Source organism: Poecilia mexicana, unplaced genomic scaffold, assembly GCF_051168715.1.
Source record: "Poecilia mexicana isolate PSO_F unplaced genomic scaffold, ASM5116871v1 scaffold_2, whole genome shotgun sequence".
Lineage (NCBI taxonomy): Eukaryota > Metazoa > Chordata > Actinopteri > Cyprinodontiformes > Poeciliidae > Poecilia > Poecilia mexicana.
The window spans coordinates 58330327-58346062 of NW_028263371.1; the positions used below are offsets into that span (position 1 = coordinate 58330327).

Sequence of the window (15736 nt, forward strand, 5' to 3'; positions counted from 1 at the left end):
GCCAGATTTTTTCATGTGGAATGGCAGCAGGCCCCGTTTCAACATGTTTCAACTTTTCAGATGTAAAACTGCTTTACTATTTACTTAAGTCAAAATTAAAAAACACTGTGTTAGTACAAACATCTTTACCTGTTTGTTTTATGACCTTACTGAGTTCAATCTGCCTTCCAACATGTCTTTCAACACTGCTCTGTTGAGGTGAAATTTGGACTTTGACTGGGCCACTGCAACATCTTCATTCTCATTTCTTTTTACCTCTATTAAATCACTGTTAAACACACAACCTGGGTCAATTCCTGTTTCACTCTTCAATACTTCGGTATCCACAGCGGTTCATGGTTTGGTGCCAAACAGGCCCGTATCATCACACATCCACCACTATGCTTGGCAAAAAGTGAAAAATAAATGACCCTGATTTATTAGTTTATTTTGGGTTTTGGACTTTAACTCATTAAATTTGATTAACTAACTACACAAAGGTTCCAGGTAGAACTTTTGTTTCATGTTTCTGGTACGTCTGTAAATTTGACGCACAAGCCACATCCGCTAACAGAGATGGACAACGAAGCCACTTGTTGTTAATTTCTACTACAAGAAACGATCTTACGGACGCCTGAGCAGACTATTGTTGTGTTCACGTTGTGCTAAATCGAGTTAGCCTATCAGAGAAGCTATTCAAGCCTAAAATAGCATCTCAATGCTAAACGTAGCAGCAGCAGAGATGCTAATGCTAATGTCAGCGTCCACAGTCCATATTTCTATCAGGAGTTCCTAAATAACCTGAAGAACAGATTAAAAATAATAAATGTCAACCTTGTTGAGCTCATATGTATTTTTTCCAGTAACTTAGAAGCAAAAAGGGTTTTTGAATTGAAACTGAAGCTTATTTTGTCAAAATATGGTTTTCTTTACAGATCCTGTAATACTTGATTATATCAGTTTTAATCGAGTCCCTCCAGTAGTGGTTTTGATTTTTTCATTTAGGAAAGCAGCTTAGTGTTGATTCAGTAGAATAACTGTAGGGGGGTTTGACTGCACTGAGCGGCGATTAAATGAAAGGTTTGAATTGAGTCCCAGTGTCAGTTTATTTAAGGTGGCTGGTTCCTACAAGCATGATGAGACATCAGTTGTTCTCTCATGTCTTAACATAACATTTCTCCTTCAGTGTCATTCATCCCAATGCAACAATTCAAACTAAGCAAGGCGGCCATGTTGTACTTCAAACACCAAAACTTCAATCTATTTCCAACTTTTCTGCCATGAATTAACAGTCAGGCCTGCTAAACTAAAGTTCCCAGAGTGTCAGATACATTCCTGATCAATAAAACCTTCCGGTTTGAGAAATCAGATTCTTACTTGTAAGGGTCGCTGGGGTCGTTGGCGTTGCAGGCCTCGGCGTGTCCGTTACACACACACCTTCCTCCGATGCTGATGTCTTTAATACTGTAGTAGTACTGCAGGAAATCAGCAGCACATAGGGAGTTATCATCAACTTGTTTTATTAATAAACCCCCACTGACCCTGTTCCAACTGCCCCCTCAGTGGGGCCTCACCCTGCGGGTCACGGTGGGGTCGCGCAGCGCCTTGCCCATCAGGTGACCCAGCAGCGTGTTCGTCCTCAGGAAGCGGAGCCGGATGTTGGTGGCCTTGGTGAAATCCCTCAGCACTGGCGAATAGGAGAAATTCAAGGCCCCGGGCCGGCCGTTCACCAGGGACACCACAATCTGAGGATGGGGGGCGTCAAAGTTATCAAGTGACAAATAAAGACAAAAATAATTACAAATGTAGAAATTTTATAAAATGAAAGATTTTTGTACGAATACTTGTTATTACTTGCATGTAAACTGGTTGATTATATCTATTTCTTTAAGTTTTGGTGATATTTAGAATAACTTGTATATAAAAAAATAAGAACTAGAATCTAAATTCTTACTTTTGCATTAGGAAAAATAGTGAACATTAAAGGTGACCTATTGTTCTTCCTCACACAGGTTATGATAGCTCTATGGGCAACACAAAACATGCTAGCTACATTTTTTGCACAAAATCATTCTTAGATAATGAGTTTTTAGTCTGCTCAGTTTGCCTATTTTGTTTTAGGGCCTCTTGTCCCTTTAAATCCAAATAAGTTGCTGCTGGCAACGCCCACCTCAACCCCCAACTCAATGTTTACACTCGCAAGTAAAAATGGCTACAAACTGATGTGCAATTACACAACCGAAAAGCAGAAGTGGAGCCTCCTGCACACCTAACAAGAATACACCAAGTGATTTCTGAAAGGCAAGAAGAGATCAAAACACTCGTCTTTTCCAGCAGATTTTTATACAACGATGAAACCAACTGGCCAAACGTGATGGAACTCTGCTTGGGTTGCTAGGTAACAGATGGAATGCCGCTGGGGTTGCTAGGTAACGAGCTGTTGCTGCTGATTTGTGATGTTACATTCCAAACGTTTTTGAAACAGGTCGTCTTCAAGACACCAAAAACATCAAGTTATTGTCAAAAAATGTTTTTATGAGCAATAGAAGCCCAAATAGAAGTACAAAAATGTGCAAAAAGTGAATTTTGCCCAGTAGATCCCCTTTAAAATAACAACATTAGCATAAACTCAGCGTTTTAATTAACTCTCTGTTACTAAGTATTTCCTGCACATATTGGATCACCTCTCCGTTTTCCAGCGGGACTATTCGTGAGTACTCCGTGGTGCAGATGATGTCGTTGTCGTTGTTGATCCTCTCTATGGTTCTCTGGCCAAAGCGTTCGATGCAGTCCCTCTTAGACGCTGCAAAACACACAAAGGCAACAAAGGAAATGTTTGCAAACATTTATGGATTCCCCACCAGGATTACAGCCTGAAGACAAATAAAAAGCAGAGTAATAAAAATATTTTAAATGCCATGACTTCAGTTTGTTCAGAGTAACAAGCAGCTCTGAGTTTTACAGCCTGAAGGCTAACGCTAATTTACCCAACTAGCCGGAGAAATCATGTCATCACTTTTCAGATCCAGTTACAAATTTTAGGTTGGAATTAAGTCTTGGCTTTGACTGGGCCATGAATCTGTTTTAATTTAGAACAGTGGTGTTCAAAGTGTCGCTCTGGGGCCCATTTAAAGCCTCTGGATGATTTTGTGTGGCCCGTGATCACAGATCTAGAGTGAGACAAATATGATGTGTAAGCATACGGTGACATTTTTTAAAAATTTACAGATAAAATGTTCTTAAAATTACAAAATAAAGTTTGTGGAACAACAAAATGTCCAGATATCTGCATTTGTCATAATTTTGTATTAAAGAACCACAAACAAAAAAAAAGAAAAAAGAAAGAAGAAAATTTATACCTGACACTAGTTCTGCTTATAAAAACAAAAATAAAAAGTAAAAATCTAACTTTCTTGTTGGATTCAATCAAATTGTTTCTGGTATGTTTTAGTTTATTATTTTTACAAGATACAAAAATGTCACATAATTTTGTGCATTTAAAATAACAAGCTAACTAGGAAAAGGGCCGAAAGTGCTTTCAAATTACACAAATTACACATACAGATTATTTTTGTTCTGGGTGACTCTTGAAGGAAATTAGTTGGGATAATCAAATTAAACAGAATGTTACTGATCAATGCTGAGCTGTGTGAACTTGGTTTTATACCCCAACACGGGGCTGTGTGACGACGTGAAGCCGTACCATTGTAACCAATACAAGTCAACTGCAGTACCACTTTTCAACCCAAAGAGGGCAGCACTGAGATGAATTTAAGCAAAATAATACAGAACTAAGAAAATTTACACAAAAATTTCTAAATTCACACAGAAACATAAATATAGAACCATAAATAACCTACTTAGACAGTTAATAATCAGAAAATAAAGTTGATTTGGGGGTCAGTTTCACTTTAAAGACAAGCTGAACATCTTCCCGACGACGCTAAATTGTAGCAGCGGAGGTCCAACAGAACCTCATCTCCTCAGATGCCGCCTCCTCCTTTAATCAGCTAAACTCCAAGCTGTGACCTGTTGCCAAACATTCCTGGAATCCCCCTGCAGCTCACCTCCACCAGCAGCCGCCAATCAGTTAACATGACCTCTGACCTCAGACGTCCTGTTAACTATAGATTACAGTTGTAGCTACTGCCTTCCCTGACATGAGTGGGTGTAGTGACAAACCTGAACCTTCAGAGTTACATAAAGATGGTTACAAAGTCGGGCTTCTATCTGAAGTTTTGGTTCAGTTAAAAACAAAAAGAAAAAGAGGTGACCAATTCTCTGACAGATTATCAGTCAAACTGGTGATTGAATTAGCTAATCTACGACAGCGATCACTTATTAATAATCATTAAATAAACATCAAGCCTGAAAACATAAAACTGCAATGTTCTGTTCTTTGTGTGGGAAATGTTTGTGTGTTTTTCTGGTGTCGAATCCTGATACATTAGTGGCATTTTTGTCAGTTGCTATGGCAACGTGTCTATGTGTAGCCAAAACAGAGGGCGAGAAAAAAGAAAACGAGTCTCTTTGAGTTTGGTTTTTCTGCGTTATTTTTCCTGTAGTGCGCTGCACTAAATGAATAACACCTACACCTCCAGGTTTCATTTAGTTAACAAATCGTTCTACTGTGGCAGCAAAGCCATGGATGGCATGGAAAAGAACCGTCTTTATGGCATCCAGTGCAAAGTTTCTGGATGTGAACAGTCACATGCAACTTGATTGATTGATGCTCATCAATTTGGTTTTATACTCACAGGCGAAGTACTGCCAGGGCTGGTAGGTCTGCCCAGAGTCCGTGGATCTCTCCAGAACCCAGAGGTCCGGACGGGGGGAGTTGGCAAATTTAATCAACACGTAGGCCACATGGAAGAGCTGCAGAGAGGCGGGGAGAAAAACAAAAAACATTAATAAAGATTATATATAATGCTGCAAAATGATTTCTTCTGTTTTTGTTTTGTTGTCACACCGACATGTTTTTATTTTAGGGCGTTTTCACGCCTGACAGTCCTGTAGACTGTATGAATGGGGAGCAAAATTGCAACATTAGGTAAATTTTCAGTTGTATTTTCCTCTAAATAAGTTAAATTATCATTTCAGACCAGATTTTTAGTTATTTATCTGATGTGCTAAATATTACCAAGCCATTTTGTGTAGTTTCTAGTGAAAACATCTTTGTACACTTGAAATAAAAACTTTAAAGTAGCTTTTCAGCAAGAAATAGGAACTCAACAGTTCCTTAATATTGAAGAAAAGGTGCTAGTTTTACTGACATATTATTTCACTTATACGTAGACATTTTTCCCGTATTATAAAATAATTTGTATTTTTTCATCAATATTAAGAAATTGACTTAAAACAAGGACCTGAAAAGTTATTTGTAAGTTAGTTTTATCTTATTTCAAGTGTAGTAAGATATTTATATTAGAATCTAGACAACAAATACTTGGAAAGATTTCGTGTTTTTGCAGTGGAAGTAATTTGAAAGGAGAAAAAAGTTTATTTTGCAGCACAGCGACAAGAAAAAAATAGAAGTTGACCTTTTCTTTAGCATCAGATAGAAAATAAAATATCAAAGAACCATGAGGAAATTAAAGCTCAGAGAAATGACTGGAACAAGAAATGACAGATATGAGATGAGAACAAAGAAAAGAAAATATGACTGACGACAGGTTAATCAGAAACAGGAACAGCAGCCAGCTGCTGGCCTGTAATAAAACCAGCCGACCTCTGCAGCGACCCCAGCGATTGACCTTTAAAACATGGCCTCTCTGAGGACGCGGCACGTCAAGAACAACTAAATTACCTCTGATCTACTGCGTCCTGGTTCTGCCACGAGTGGCTGTCAAACGGCTGGTTCCTGGGTTTCCCAATGAGCTCCAGATGTTCGGCGATCCGTGGTGTCGGCGCGGCGCGGCCGCAGCCCGGACGACAAACTGCCCTCAGCGGTACGAAGGGAAACGGGCCGAGCTTAAAACACTCGGACTGTTTCCCAGCAGGAAGAGGACGCAGCGCAACGCATGACATGCATCACAACTCCAAATCTGCTTCCCTGCATGAAGCTTTGCATTTAAAAACCAGGCTGATACGATGATAAAATGATGCAACTGTAACCTCAAGACTTTAAAATGAGTGTTTGGGAGAAACGGGGTAAACGTACCAGAAAATATCCTTAGCTAATTTAGCTATCAATTAATTGTTAATTGGAGTATAAAGACTCCAAAAAAGGCTATTTGGTGACAAAATATACTAAAAGTAGTAATTAAAAAAAGATTGTACAACAATATATATTAAATCTTTGTTTTAGTTTTACCTGGTTCAAATTCTCTAATGAAAAATAATTTTAAGAACCTTTTACCTTCCAGTTAATAACAGAAACACAAACGGATCATCCCCACACTGGATGTTAAGTCAGAAAGGGTCGAACTTTTCACAAATTAATGTTAGAAACATTTCCTCTTGCTGTAGATGCATCTTTCACTACCAACAAGCGTTCAGTACAGAAATGCTGGGAGAAAAATGATCTGCAGATCACGTGGCCTTTAATAATGTAAGACCAAGTACATACAGACAGTATGGATATCCCTCATATCAATACTGATACTGATCATTTTTAACTGAGTTTAATATAAAATCAAACTTTTGAACGCCAGGTGTTTCTGTGGTTTCTCCTTTGAATTATTTTCTTCAGAATTTAGACAAAGTTTATAAAATACTTTAACTTACATGGTTAGTATGCATTTAGTGTGCATTTTTCCAAAATAAATAAAGTTTTTCTTTTAACTAAACATGAGGTAAATATTCCAAAGATTTATATTGAGATACCAGGAAACAGAACGCAGCGCTCCTGTGTCCCTCAGGGTGGAAAGATATTGGCCAAGAAAAAAAAATAAAACCTGGACATTCCTTTGAATCCTGGGTTAAAGTTTGACTTCCAGGGCAAATTCCTTGAACCAGAGAAATCTCCACCCCCAAAAAAACAACCCTCAGGTGCACAAGCCGTCCCAATCAGCCACGTTTTGATTTCTGTTTGCTCACATGTAAAATCTGGAGGTGAGATTAAATAATCCAGCTGATGGTGAAATCTATAAGCGTATAGAAACATCCTTTATTGTTCCTCAAAGGGAAAATTCATGACAGCAGCAACAGATATAGATTCACACAAAGAGTCCTTAAAGTGTTAAAAATAATACTCTGTTACCCAGCAGGTCGTTGCTAGGTAACCAAGCAGCTTCAAGCCCCCCCCCCCCCCCCCCACACACACACACATCGACTTCGGTTACTTAGCAACAAATTTATCTATAAAATTTGTCACAATTTTATAGATACATTTTGACAGATTTATCTATAATTTGATTCTCACTGTTTAATCTTAAGATCAAACTGAAAGAAAATCCCCACTGTGACTGTCTCCAACTCTCAGTGGGAGCCAAGTCAGTTGTCTTGTATGAAAGCACACACACACACACACACACACACACACACACACACACACACACACACACACACACACACACACACACACACACACACACACACACACACACACACACACACACACACCTCCAGGGGATTTATGGATTAGCAGCGGCCTCGCAGGTCAACCTCCCAAAGTGCTTGCAGAGCCATTAATCAGCCTGCCGTTGCCGCCGCCGCAGCCAGGCGGCCGCAGGACGAGGCCTGGGGGCAGAACCCGCCGTAACAGACAGGAACCAAAACAAGAAACTACAAAATACAACACTTTAATCATCCTTTGTTTCATCTGCTTTATGACTCAGAAATGGTACACTCCAACCAATTAAAATGCAAGATATATGCAACTATCTGGGGTTTTTTTCCAGTATAATTCAGATCATTTAGTCTCCCAATACTCAACAGCAGCTAAGGGAAACCTACCCCACTAGACAAGCATACAAGTAGCAGCAAATGTGTTCTGGGAACAACTGGTAGATAAGATACGCTTTATTTTCTAGTTCTTGGGTGTCTCACCCCTTTCAGATGCCGCCCTGGGCATCTGCCCATATCAAAAACAGCCAATGTGTAGATGATTTTAAAATGTTTCAAACCAAACATGTCTGAAGATTCTGTTTTCCAGGTTTTTATGTTAAGGAACTCTTAAAGGAACCCATTTTGCTTTAAACACATTCAATGTTTCAGATTATTTGCATTCGTTAGCATTAGCAGTCCTGAAAAACACAACATTTTACCAAGTATTTTGGTCTAGTTTCTAATGCAAATATCTTCACATGAAATAAGACAAATTTAACTACAAGTTTTCAGTAAATATCTCTTGTTTAAAGTAAACAATTCCGTAGTATTGATTAAAAACTGCTGGTTCCACTGCCAATTATTTCACTTATAAAAAGAAATGTTTCCAATTTCCCAGGTGGAATTATCTGCCAGTGGAAGTAGAACTTTTTAAATCAAGTTTAAGGAATAATTGACTTAAAACAACCTAATATTTCTGACTGTAAAGTTTCTTGTGAGTTAGTTTTGTCTTATTTAAAACGCACCAACAGCCTTGCACTAGAGGAATTATCTGAAGTTTACTATCATTCATGTCTTTAAGTCTCAGGAATTCAGGTGTGTGTGCAGTTGTGTGTCTGGCCCCAAGCCGGTTTAATGATTGCACACATTCCTGGGTGGTAGCACATTCCCAGCACCTCAGGTAACCATGGAAACAACACAAAATGACAGGAGCAGCAATGGAGCGCCACTGATGCAACCCATACACACCTGAATCTAATGAATGCTTAACGCTGCCTTATGTAACATAAAAAGTATACATTTGTTGATGCTGTCACTATGTCATGACAGTTAAGACAGGTAATCTGTGATTAAGAAAAAGAGCTCCTCTTCTTTCTCCCAGAAACAACCAATCAGAGACAAGAAGCTGGACTTTATGCTGTGAATCACCTCCCTGATAGCAAACCCTGTCATGAATGCTACGGCTAGTTAGCATAACCACCAATGACAAACAGTTTTCCTGGAATGTAAGTTTTTTTCTCTGCCATTAGCACATTTGGTACATGAGGATGATTGACAGCACTAAGACCCGCCTCCTGGCTCTGATTGGTTGTTTTTGCATTTCTTCAGACAGTAATAGCAGCTCATGGAGGAGGTGGAGGAGATCAATCTTTTCACAGATTATCTGTGTCCTATTACACTGCCACAACATGGTTACAGTTTGACAAGTATGGATAAAAACTTTTCTGTAAATGTTACATACTGCAGCTTTAAGGCGCTGGTCGAACTAATCTGACGAAGCAAAAGTGCCTGAACAGCAATGTTGACATTTCTCTATAACTAGTCCGCTTCAACTATTCGGTTTTTGTTTCTGCAGGAGACATGAATACGTCTGAGAAGCGTTTATCAGATGAATAATTATGCATGATTTTTAACTAAATAAGACTGTAAAATGACACAAAAACAATAAACCCTCCCTTTTGGAAAATGCAACATTATCGTCCTTGGAGGTGTGATTGAGATTGGGTGTAATCCACCAAATGGTCATGACTGTCTGGCTTCTGATGAAATATGTTTTAACGACCAGATCTCTGCAGAACTTGCTGACATGCAGAAAAGCCGTGATCTTTTTTGAAAACATTTCAAGTTTTTATTTGCATTAGTACCTAAAAATAGGAATAAAAAAATAACTAATTTTCTGTAGCAGATATTTATCAAAATGTGCAAGATCAGCAGTATTTGCAGGTCCTATCCTGCTTAATTTTAATCCTCTTTGGATTGTAAAAGTTGCAGGTTCTGGCTCCAAGTGAATTTATTCAAAACTCTGAGCTGCGTTTCCAGCTGGGATTTGATGACTCACTGTAACTTGCATCAAAACTTAATTAAGAGACAAAAAAAAAAAAAAAAAGAAACGTGAGAGTGTTATCTGAGGAAATACTCTCCAGGACTCCTGATCCGAACCGACTCCTCCCTGGTGTATAAACAAACCGTCTGGACCACGAAAACAAACCAATAAAAGATTCCCTGGGGTTTTTTTGGCAGACCTCCTGGATCTGGACCAACACCAGAATCTAATCAAGGCTCGTTTGGCCTCCAGGCAAACGCCTTCCTGCTGCGATGACAGAAATAATGTCACTATTTAAACAAAGTTCCTCTATTAAATAATAACCACCAATTAGTGAGTAAAACAGACATGATGTTACCAGATGATTGACCAAAAACAGACACATGGAGTCGACTTCAGTCCAAGACAAACATGTGAGCGACTACATCCAACCGACCTCCAGAAAAGGAAATTCAGGACAAAACTGGAGGCCGTCAATAAGCTAAATGTGTGGATTGGACGAGATCAGTTTAGGAAAAAAGACAACATTGGGCAACCTATAAATGTTCCCATCTCAAAACTACTACAGAAATATCCCATTACGGGATTTCTGGTGGTTACATCACAACATCATCAGCATAAACGAGAACATCTGTGTGCCAGTGGGACAGGGTTTTATTTTCAAAACATTTAATATTTTCTTTAGTCAATACGCCGTTTCTTCAGACATTTATTGGTGTATCAAGTTCTGTTAGGCTGCTCTTGACAGTTGGTGGTTACCATAGTAACCGGTAACTGACAGCTCCTCCCCCTTTTTCTGTTGCCGTTGGTAACTGTGGTATGCAATAGAATCTGACAAAAACAATGTAAAAACAAAACTGCACGAAACCTTCTGTCAAATGGTTCAGAAAGTGCAAATAGGAAGTCTAAATATATACGCTTATAGATCGAGCACATTGTACTCGAGCTAGACTTTTTTTTAATATTGGATTGGTTCATCTCTAGAGATGCTAGCAGTTCTTTGCTAACAGTAAAAACAGCACTAGTTTACTCCAAAGACACTCTAAAAGTGTCTTTTACAGACTCTGAACTGGAAGTGTGTGAGCTTTGTGATGAGATCAAGGCTGGAAAAGAAAAGCTGCAGCTGCATCCGTCAGCTTCTGGAAGAGATTTAAGACACTTTCTCAGGACAATCCAGCAACACCTTCCTGGCGCCTCGCTGTGATTTATGTATGAAGTGAAACCGAACGGGGGATTGAAGTCGATTTGCTGCCGTCACGCCTCTGAGCCACCAACAGAGGCAGACATGGAGGTCAAACAGGTGAGTAGATGTGAAGCGGTGGTGTGAGCCGTGATCTGGCTCTAACCACACAGACTGGCAGGGTGGAGATCCCTGCTAATAAACGGTTATAACTATCTATTTTAATAACACCAAAAAAACCTTTATGTGCATCAATACACACTAGAGATGTACCAATCCAATACTAATATGTGTATCAGTCCCAATATTGAAAGAAATTCTAGAACAGGTATCAGTGGGAATGTGCCAGATCCATCCAGGTCTATTCAGTCTGATTCTATGCTTTGTGCTCTGAGAGACATTAACTTTATTATTTATAATTCCTAATTTCTATTGCTGAACCAGATGAAAGAAGGTTTACTTCTGTTTATTTTTTGTTTTCTTTATTTAATCTACATTTGCTGTTATACTCCTACTTGCACTGAGTTTGTTCACTCAGTTGTGTTGTTTTTCCAAGCTTGTGAAATTACTGGTTCAATCCAATAATTTCTGTATCAGATCCGTATCGGCCAATACTAAATCTCAGATATCGGTATCAGAAGTGAAAAAAAATGCATTGATGTATCCCTAATACGCAGAGCAGAAACCATCTTGGAACTAGCGCAGAAGCTACCATCTACAGTCAGCCAATCAGCAGCAGGGAAAATTGTTCCTAGCAGCTTCCGCTTTCCAAGCCGCATTTTATTTTAAAAGAAATCCACAACAGGCAAATTTTCTGCAAATATTTTGGAGCATTCATCTGCAGAAATGAAGGCGAAAGTCCACTGTAGTGCTTAATTGAGTCACTGATGTTTTATTATTATCTTAAAACAGTTTCTCCATTCTCCTCTCACATTTTCACCCATTCATTTTTCACAAACAGTGCAAAAAAAAAAAAAAAAATCTAACTTTGGTCTGTCTACAAACCTCGGTCTCGGTTCGGTTGAAGTGAACTCTGGTGCATTTTGAATGCATATGTGAATGCCAAACGGGCTGGAGACCGCTCCAAAAGCAGGAAGCAGATTACAGCGCAGGGCATTCTGGGTTTGATTAATTTGAAACAGAAAATGTAACAAATGTTGCAAATTGAGCCAAATGTATTGAAGTATCAAATGTGAAAACATCCTTAAAAACAGATTCATATGCGTTTTTCCCACACACACATAAAACAAAAAGTTAGAGCTGTGTGTTACCTACAAATATCTAAATGAAAGGATTAGGAAGGCCAAGCTGTAACTAATGACAGCTTCCACATTTTCTTAAAGCACCACCTTCACGTTGGACCCAGACCGTTTTCCAGGTGGGATTTGAATCCCCAGAGGCAGCAGATGTACAGACGCAGGCTGTGCCGCTGCACCTATACGTCCACAGCACAGCTGGTCCATACACGCTCAGCCGGTGAGCTCAGCGCCTCTAAAACATGCCTTCAAATGTAAAGATGACTGCTTCTTCCTCCCCCTTCAATCCTCATGACAGTTTGTAGTGTTAAAAGCTTCGAAGCAATCATGTCATCTTCAACAAGTTCTGGCAGGAAAAGAGAAGCTGGGTGAAGACATGGCAATGTGCTGTTTGCATTCCAGTAATGTCACAAAGTTGAAAATACCAACATATCCCTGGAGAAAGAAGAAGAAAAGAACTAGGTTTTCAGGAGAAATATCTTTTATACAAGGTGAACCTTAGCCAAGTGTTGCACCAATCTGGCTTTTTCTGCCTGAAACTAATTTCCTAATACAATTAAAAACATAATTTCTGTAATGCAGTTATTGAAAAATGCTTGATGTATTTGAGAAAAGGGTTAGGTTACACAGTTTCCATGGATGACAGAAGACGTGCTGGACCTCAGCTTTCGTTGCTAGGTAACAGGCAGAGTTCCGCTGGGGTTGCTAGGTAACGTTACATTCCGGAGGTTTTTGAAATGGCTCATTTATCAGACACCAAAAAACACTAACTTGTTGCCAAAAATGCGGTGTTTTTTTAAGCACTTGTTTTTAGAAGCAGTAGAAACCCAAATGGAAGCAAAAAAAAGTGCAATATGTGGAGTTTAAAAATCAGTAAAAAGTCTGATTTAAAAAGCACGTTTGTTATCAACAAATGTGTTGGTTCTTGCCTGCTTAAAAATTAGAAATTTAAACAAGCTGCAGATTATAAATGAAATTCTCTAACCCCCCCCCAAAATAACAAATCTGTAAATTCATGCGCTTTAATTCCCTGAGGTGATTTTCTACTAATAATCCTTGTGCTTTCTATGATAATATGATTGATATTATAGAAATGGGATTGGGCACCTTCCAGCCCCGATAAGAGCCACACAGTAACAGGAAGGCCAAGGTTGGAAAAGAGAAGCAGATGTTCGTAAGAGGAGGAGAGCAGATAAGAGAGACGGCTCCCATCGTGGAAACGGCGATGGACTCGTCTTCCCAGACGCTCCTTATCGGAGCCCAGCAGGACGGAGGTGGAGGGGCTGCAGGACAGAAGCTCGTTATTCTGGACAGTTCTGGTGATTTCTGCCTGCAGAGTCTGAAAACTGAAAATCATGTTTGGTTCCAGCCCGTCTCCTGAAGCGTTCTGTCTTTCACCAGCTTCTGGGACTTTTCATGAAAAATAAATGAAAAATAGAAACTAAATTACGAGAATAAAGTCATAAAGTTACAATAATAAAGTTGTAATATTACTATTAATATGTAATATTGTGATAATATTACAACTTCTTTCTCACAAAACTACAACTTTACTTATGTACAAACCCTTTTTTTCTTAGCTTGGTCCTAATAATTTGCCGTAAAACTATACTCTGCCTTTGTTTATAAATTTAACAGAGGTGGAACTCACTAAAAATCTTTAATAGATTTAACTGCAGGGTCTGCAGTTAATCCAAAACAATATTACATGTTTAACATTGAGATGCTACTTTAGGCTTGAGTAGCTTCACTGACATGTTAACTCTTTTAGCACAACTTGAACATAACAATAGTCTTTTCCAGCATCCAATCAGATCAGCTTCAGAAGTCAAAATTAATGAGAAGCAGGCCGAGAGAAGCTGTTTGCTGGTTTGTGCATCAGATTTACAGGACTACCAGAAACGCATAAAGGCTCAGCTTCAGGACTTCTGTGTGCAAGAAAGAAAAAAACAAAAACATATTTGCGTAAAAAGTTATGCTATGAATTAATCAAAATTAATGTTTAAAATTCCTTGACCTTTTATGCCATTTGATCTTCAGTGTCTCCATGTTAACACGGTGGGGTAAATAGGAGGTGAAATAATTATTTTCAGGCCTCTTTCTGCTGAAATCCAGTCAGCTGGCATATAACTGCATGTTAGGACCACCGAACTTCATTCAAACCCAAACTGTGACTCCTCTAAAATTTGTAATGTCGTTTGCATCAATTAAGCCTGTGGCAACAAGCAATTAATCAATTAGATTAAAAGATTAAACTAAACATCAGTTGTTAACATCAGCCCAGCTTTACTGGATCAATATGATACATTAAAAACGACACAGATATCGATATGTAGTGCATCCTTAATTTGGTGTTTCTTTTCTATATAAGAACCATTTTATTATTAAAATGCATGGTAAAAAAATTATAATAAAAAAATTACAGTAATGAGCGTACATCTTGCCCTAATGCCTCATATCCCTAAATATGGTAACGTCTGTTCCTCGGGACAGCCTGCTCTCCCTTTCCTCCTCCTTATCGCTCATCCTTCTCCCAAATTCAGAGTAATTGTGGAAAATGCCCCAGCTGTCTGTCATAATGAGGCATCAGTGAAGCTCCTCGAAGGAGCCATGGATCAGAGAGACGGAGGAAGTCCAGGTCATGGCAGAGGAAAACTCCCTTCCTTCTCCTTCTATCCTCCCTTTCCCCTCATTACTCTTCTGTCTGACCTTTTTTTGTAAAAACATTTGGAAAACCTCAGCTTCTTCTTCCGCTACGACCAGGAGTGATCGGTCTCTAAAGCTTGTTAGCTTCCAAAATGCTAACGCTAATAGGGTGATAGAAGCACATATTATAAAGAAAGTAAAGCCTGGAGGCCCGCCAGGCTTATGATACACCGGGGTAAACCAGGATTTGCCAATTTGCAGCAAATGATCATCGTCATGACGATCATTTTGGCCAAAATCCTGCTGAACAACCAGAAACCAGAAAGAAACGAAGGTTGTTTTTGGAAAATGTTCTTTGCCTTGTGTTTTCTTGACCTGCAATAAGATTTCTGGGAATTCTTCTCAACAGATGCAAACATTGTTGCTAAAGAAGTTAGAGCGTAAGGTCAAATACTTTTTCTCCCAGCAGCTTTCAGAAGGTTCCCTGTAGGAAAAACTTTTAATAAAAATGACTTCAGTCATTTAAATATTAGCATTTGTTACGTCTATTCTTCAGGCAGACAGAGACGGCCGGTTCCATGCCAGGTATGTCCAGAATGTGTTTCAGCCTCAGCAGACGCTGAGGCTTCCCAGCTGTTGGTTTCTGTATGAAACGGCTCCTCCAGGCAGCATCAGCTGGGTTTCCTCAGCAGCTCTATTACAGTCTGTCAGGAAAAAACGTCTTTATCTCCATCTGCCTCAGCAGCAGACAAACTGAGAGCATGCCGAAGGCCACAGGGTCACGAGGTCAAGCAAACAGCTGCCAGTGTCCTAATAATAATGGAGATGGAGATTCACACTGCCTCAGTGATTTTATCACCTGGA

The 15736-nt window shown here is 39.2% G+C and overlaps 1 protein-coding gene across 2 annotated transcripts in view; it reads right to left on the reverse strand.

The window, feature by feature from the left end:
- Positions 1 to 15736, reverse strand: part of lama5 (laminin, alpha 5) — an 88863-nt gene that overhangs the window by 56568 nt on the left and 16559 nt on the right. For both annotated transcript variants that reach the window (XM_088003682.1, XM_088003683.1), the window contains exons 3-6: positions 4737 to 4854; positions 2664 to 2782; positions 1554 to 1724; positions 1357 to 1454 (exon numbers count right to left, since the gene is read on the reverse strand). In XM_088003682.1, the coding sequence (XP_087859808.1) occupies positions 1357 to 1454; positions 1554 to 1724; positions 2664 to 2782; positions 4737 to 4854 (506 nt within the window). The remainder of the gene's footprint in view (positions 1 to 1356; positions 1455 to 1553; positions 1725 to 2663; positions 2783 to 4736; positions 4855 to 15736) is intronic.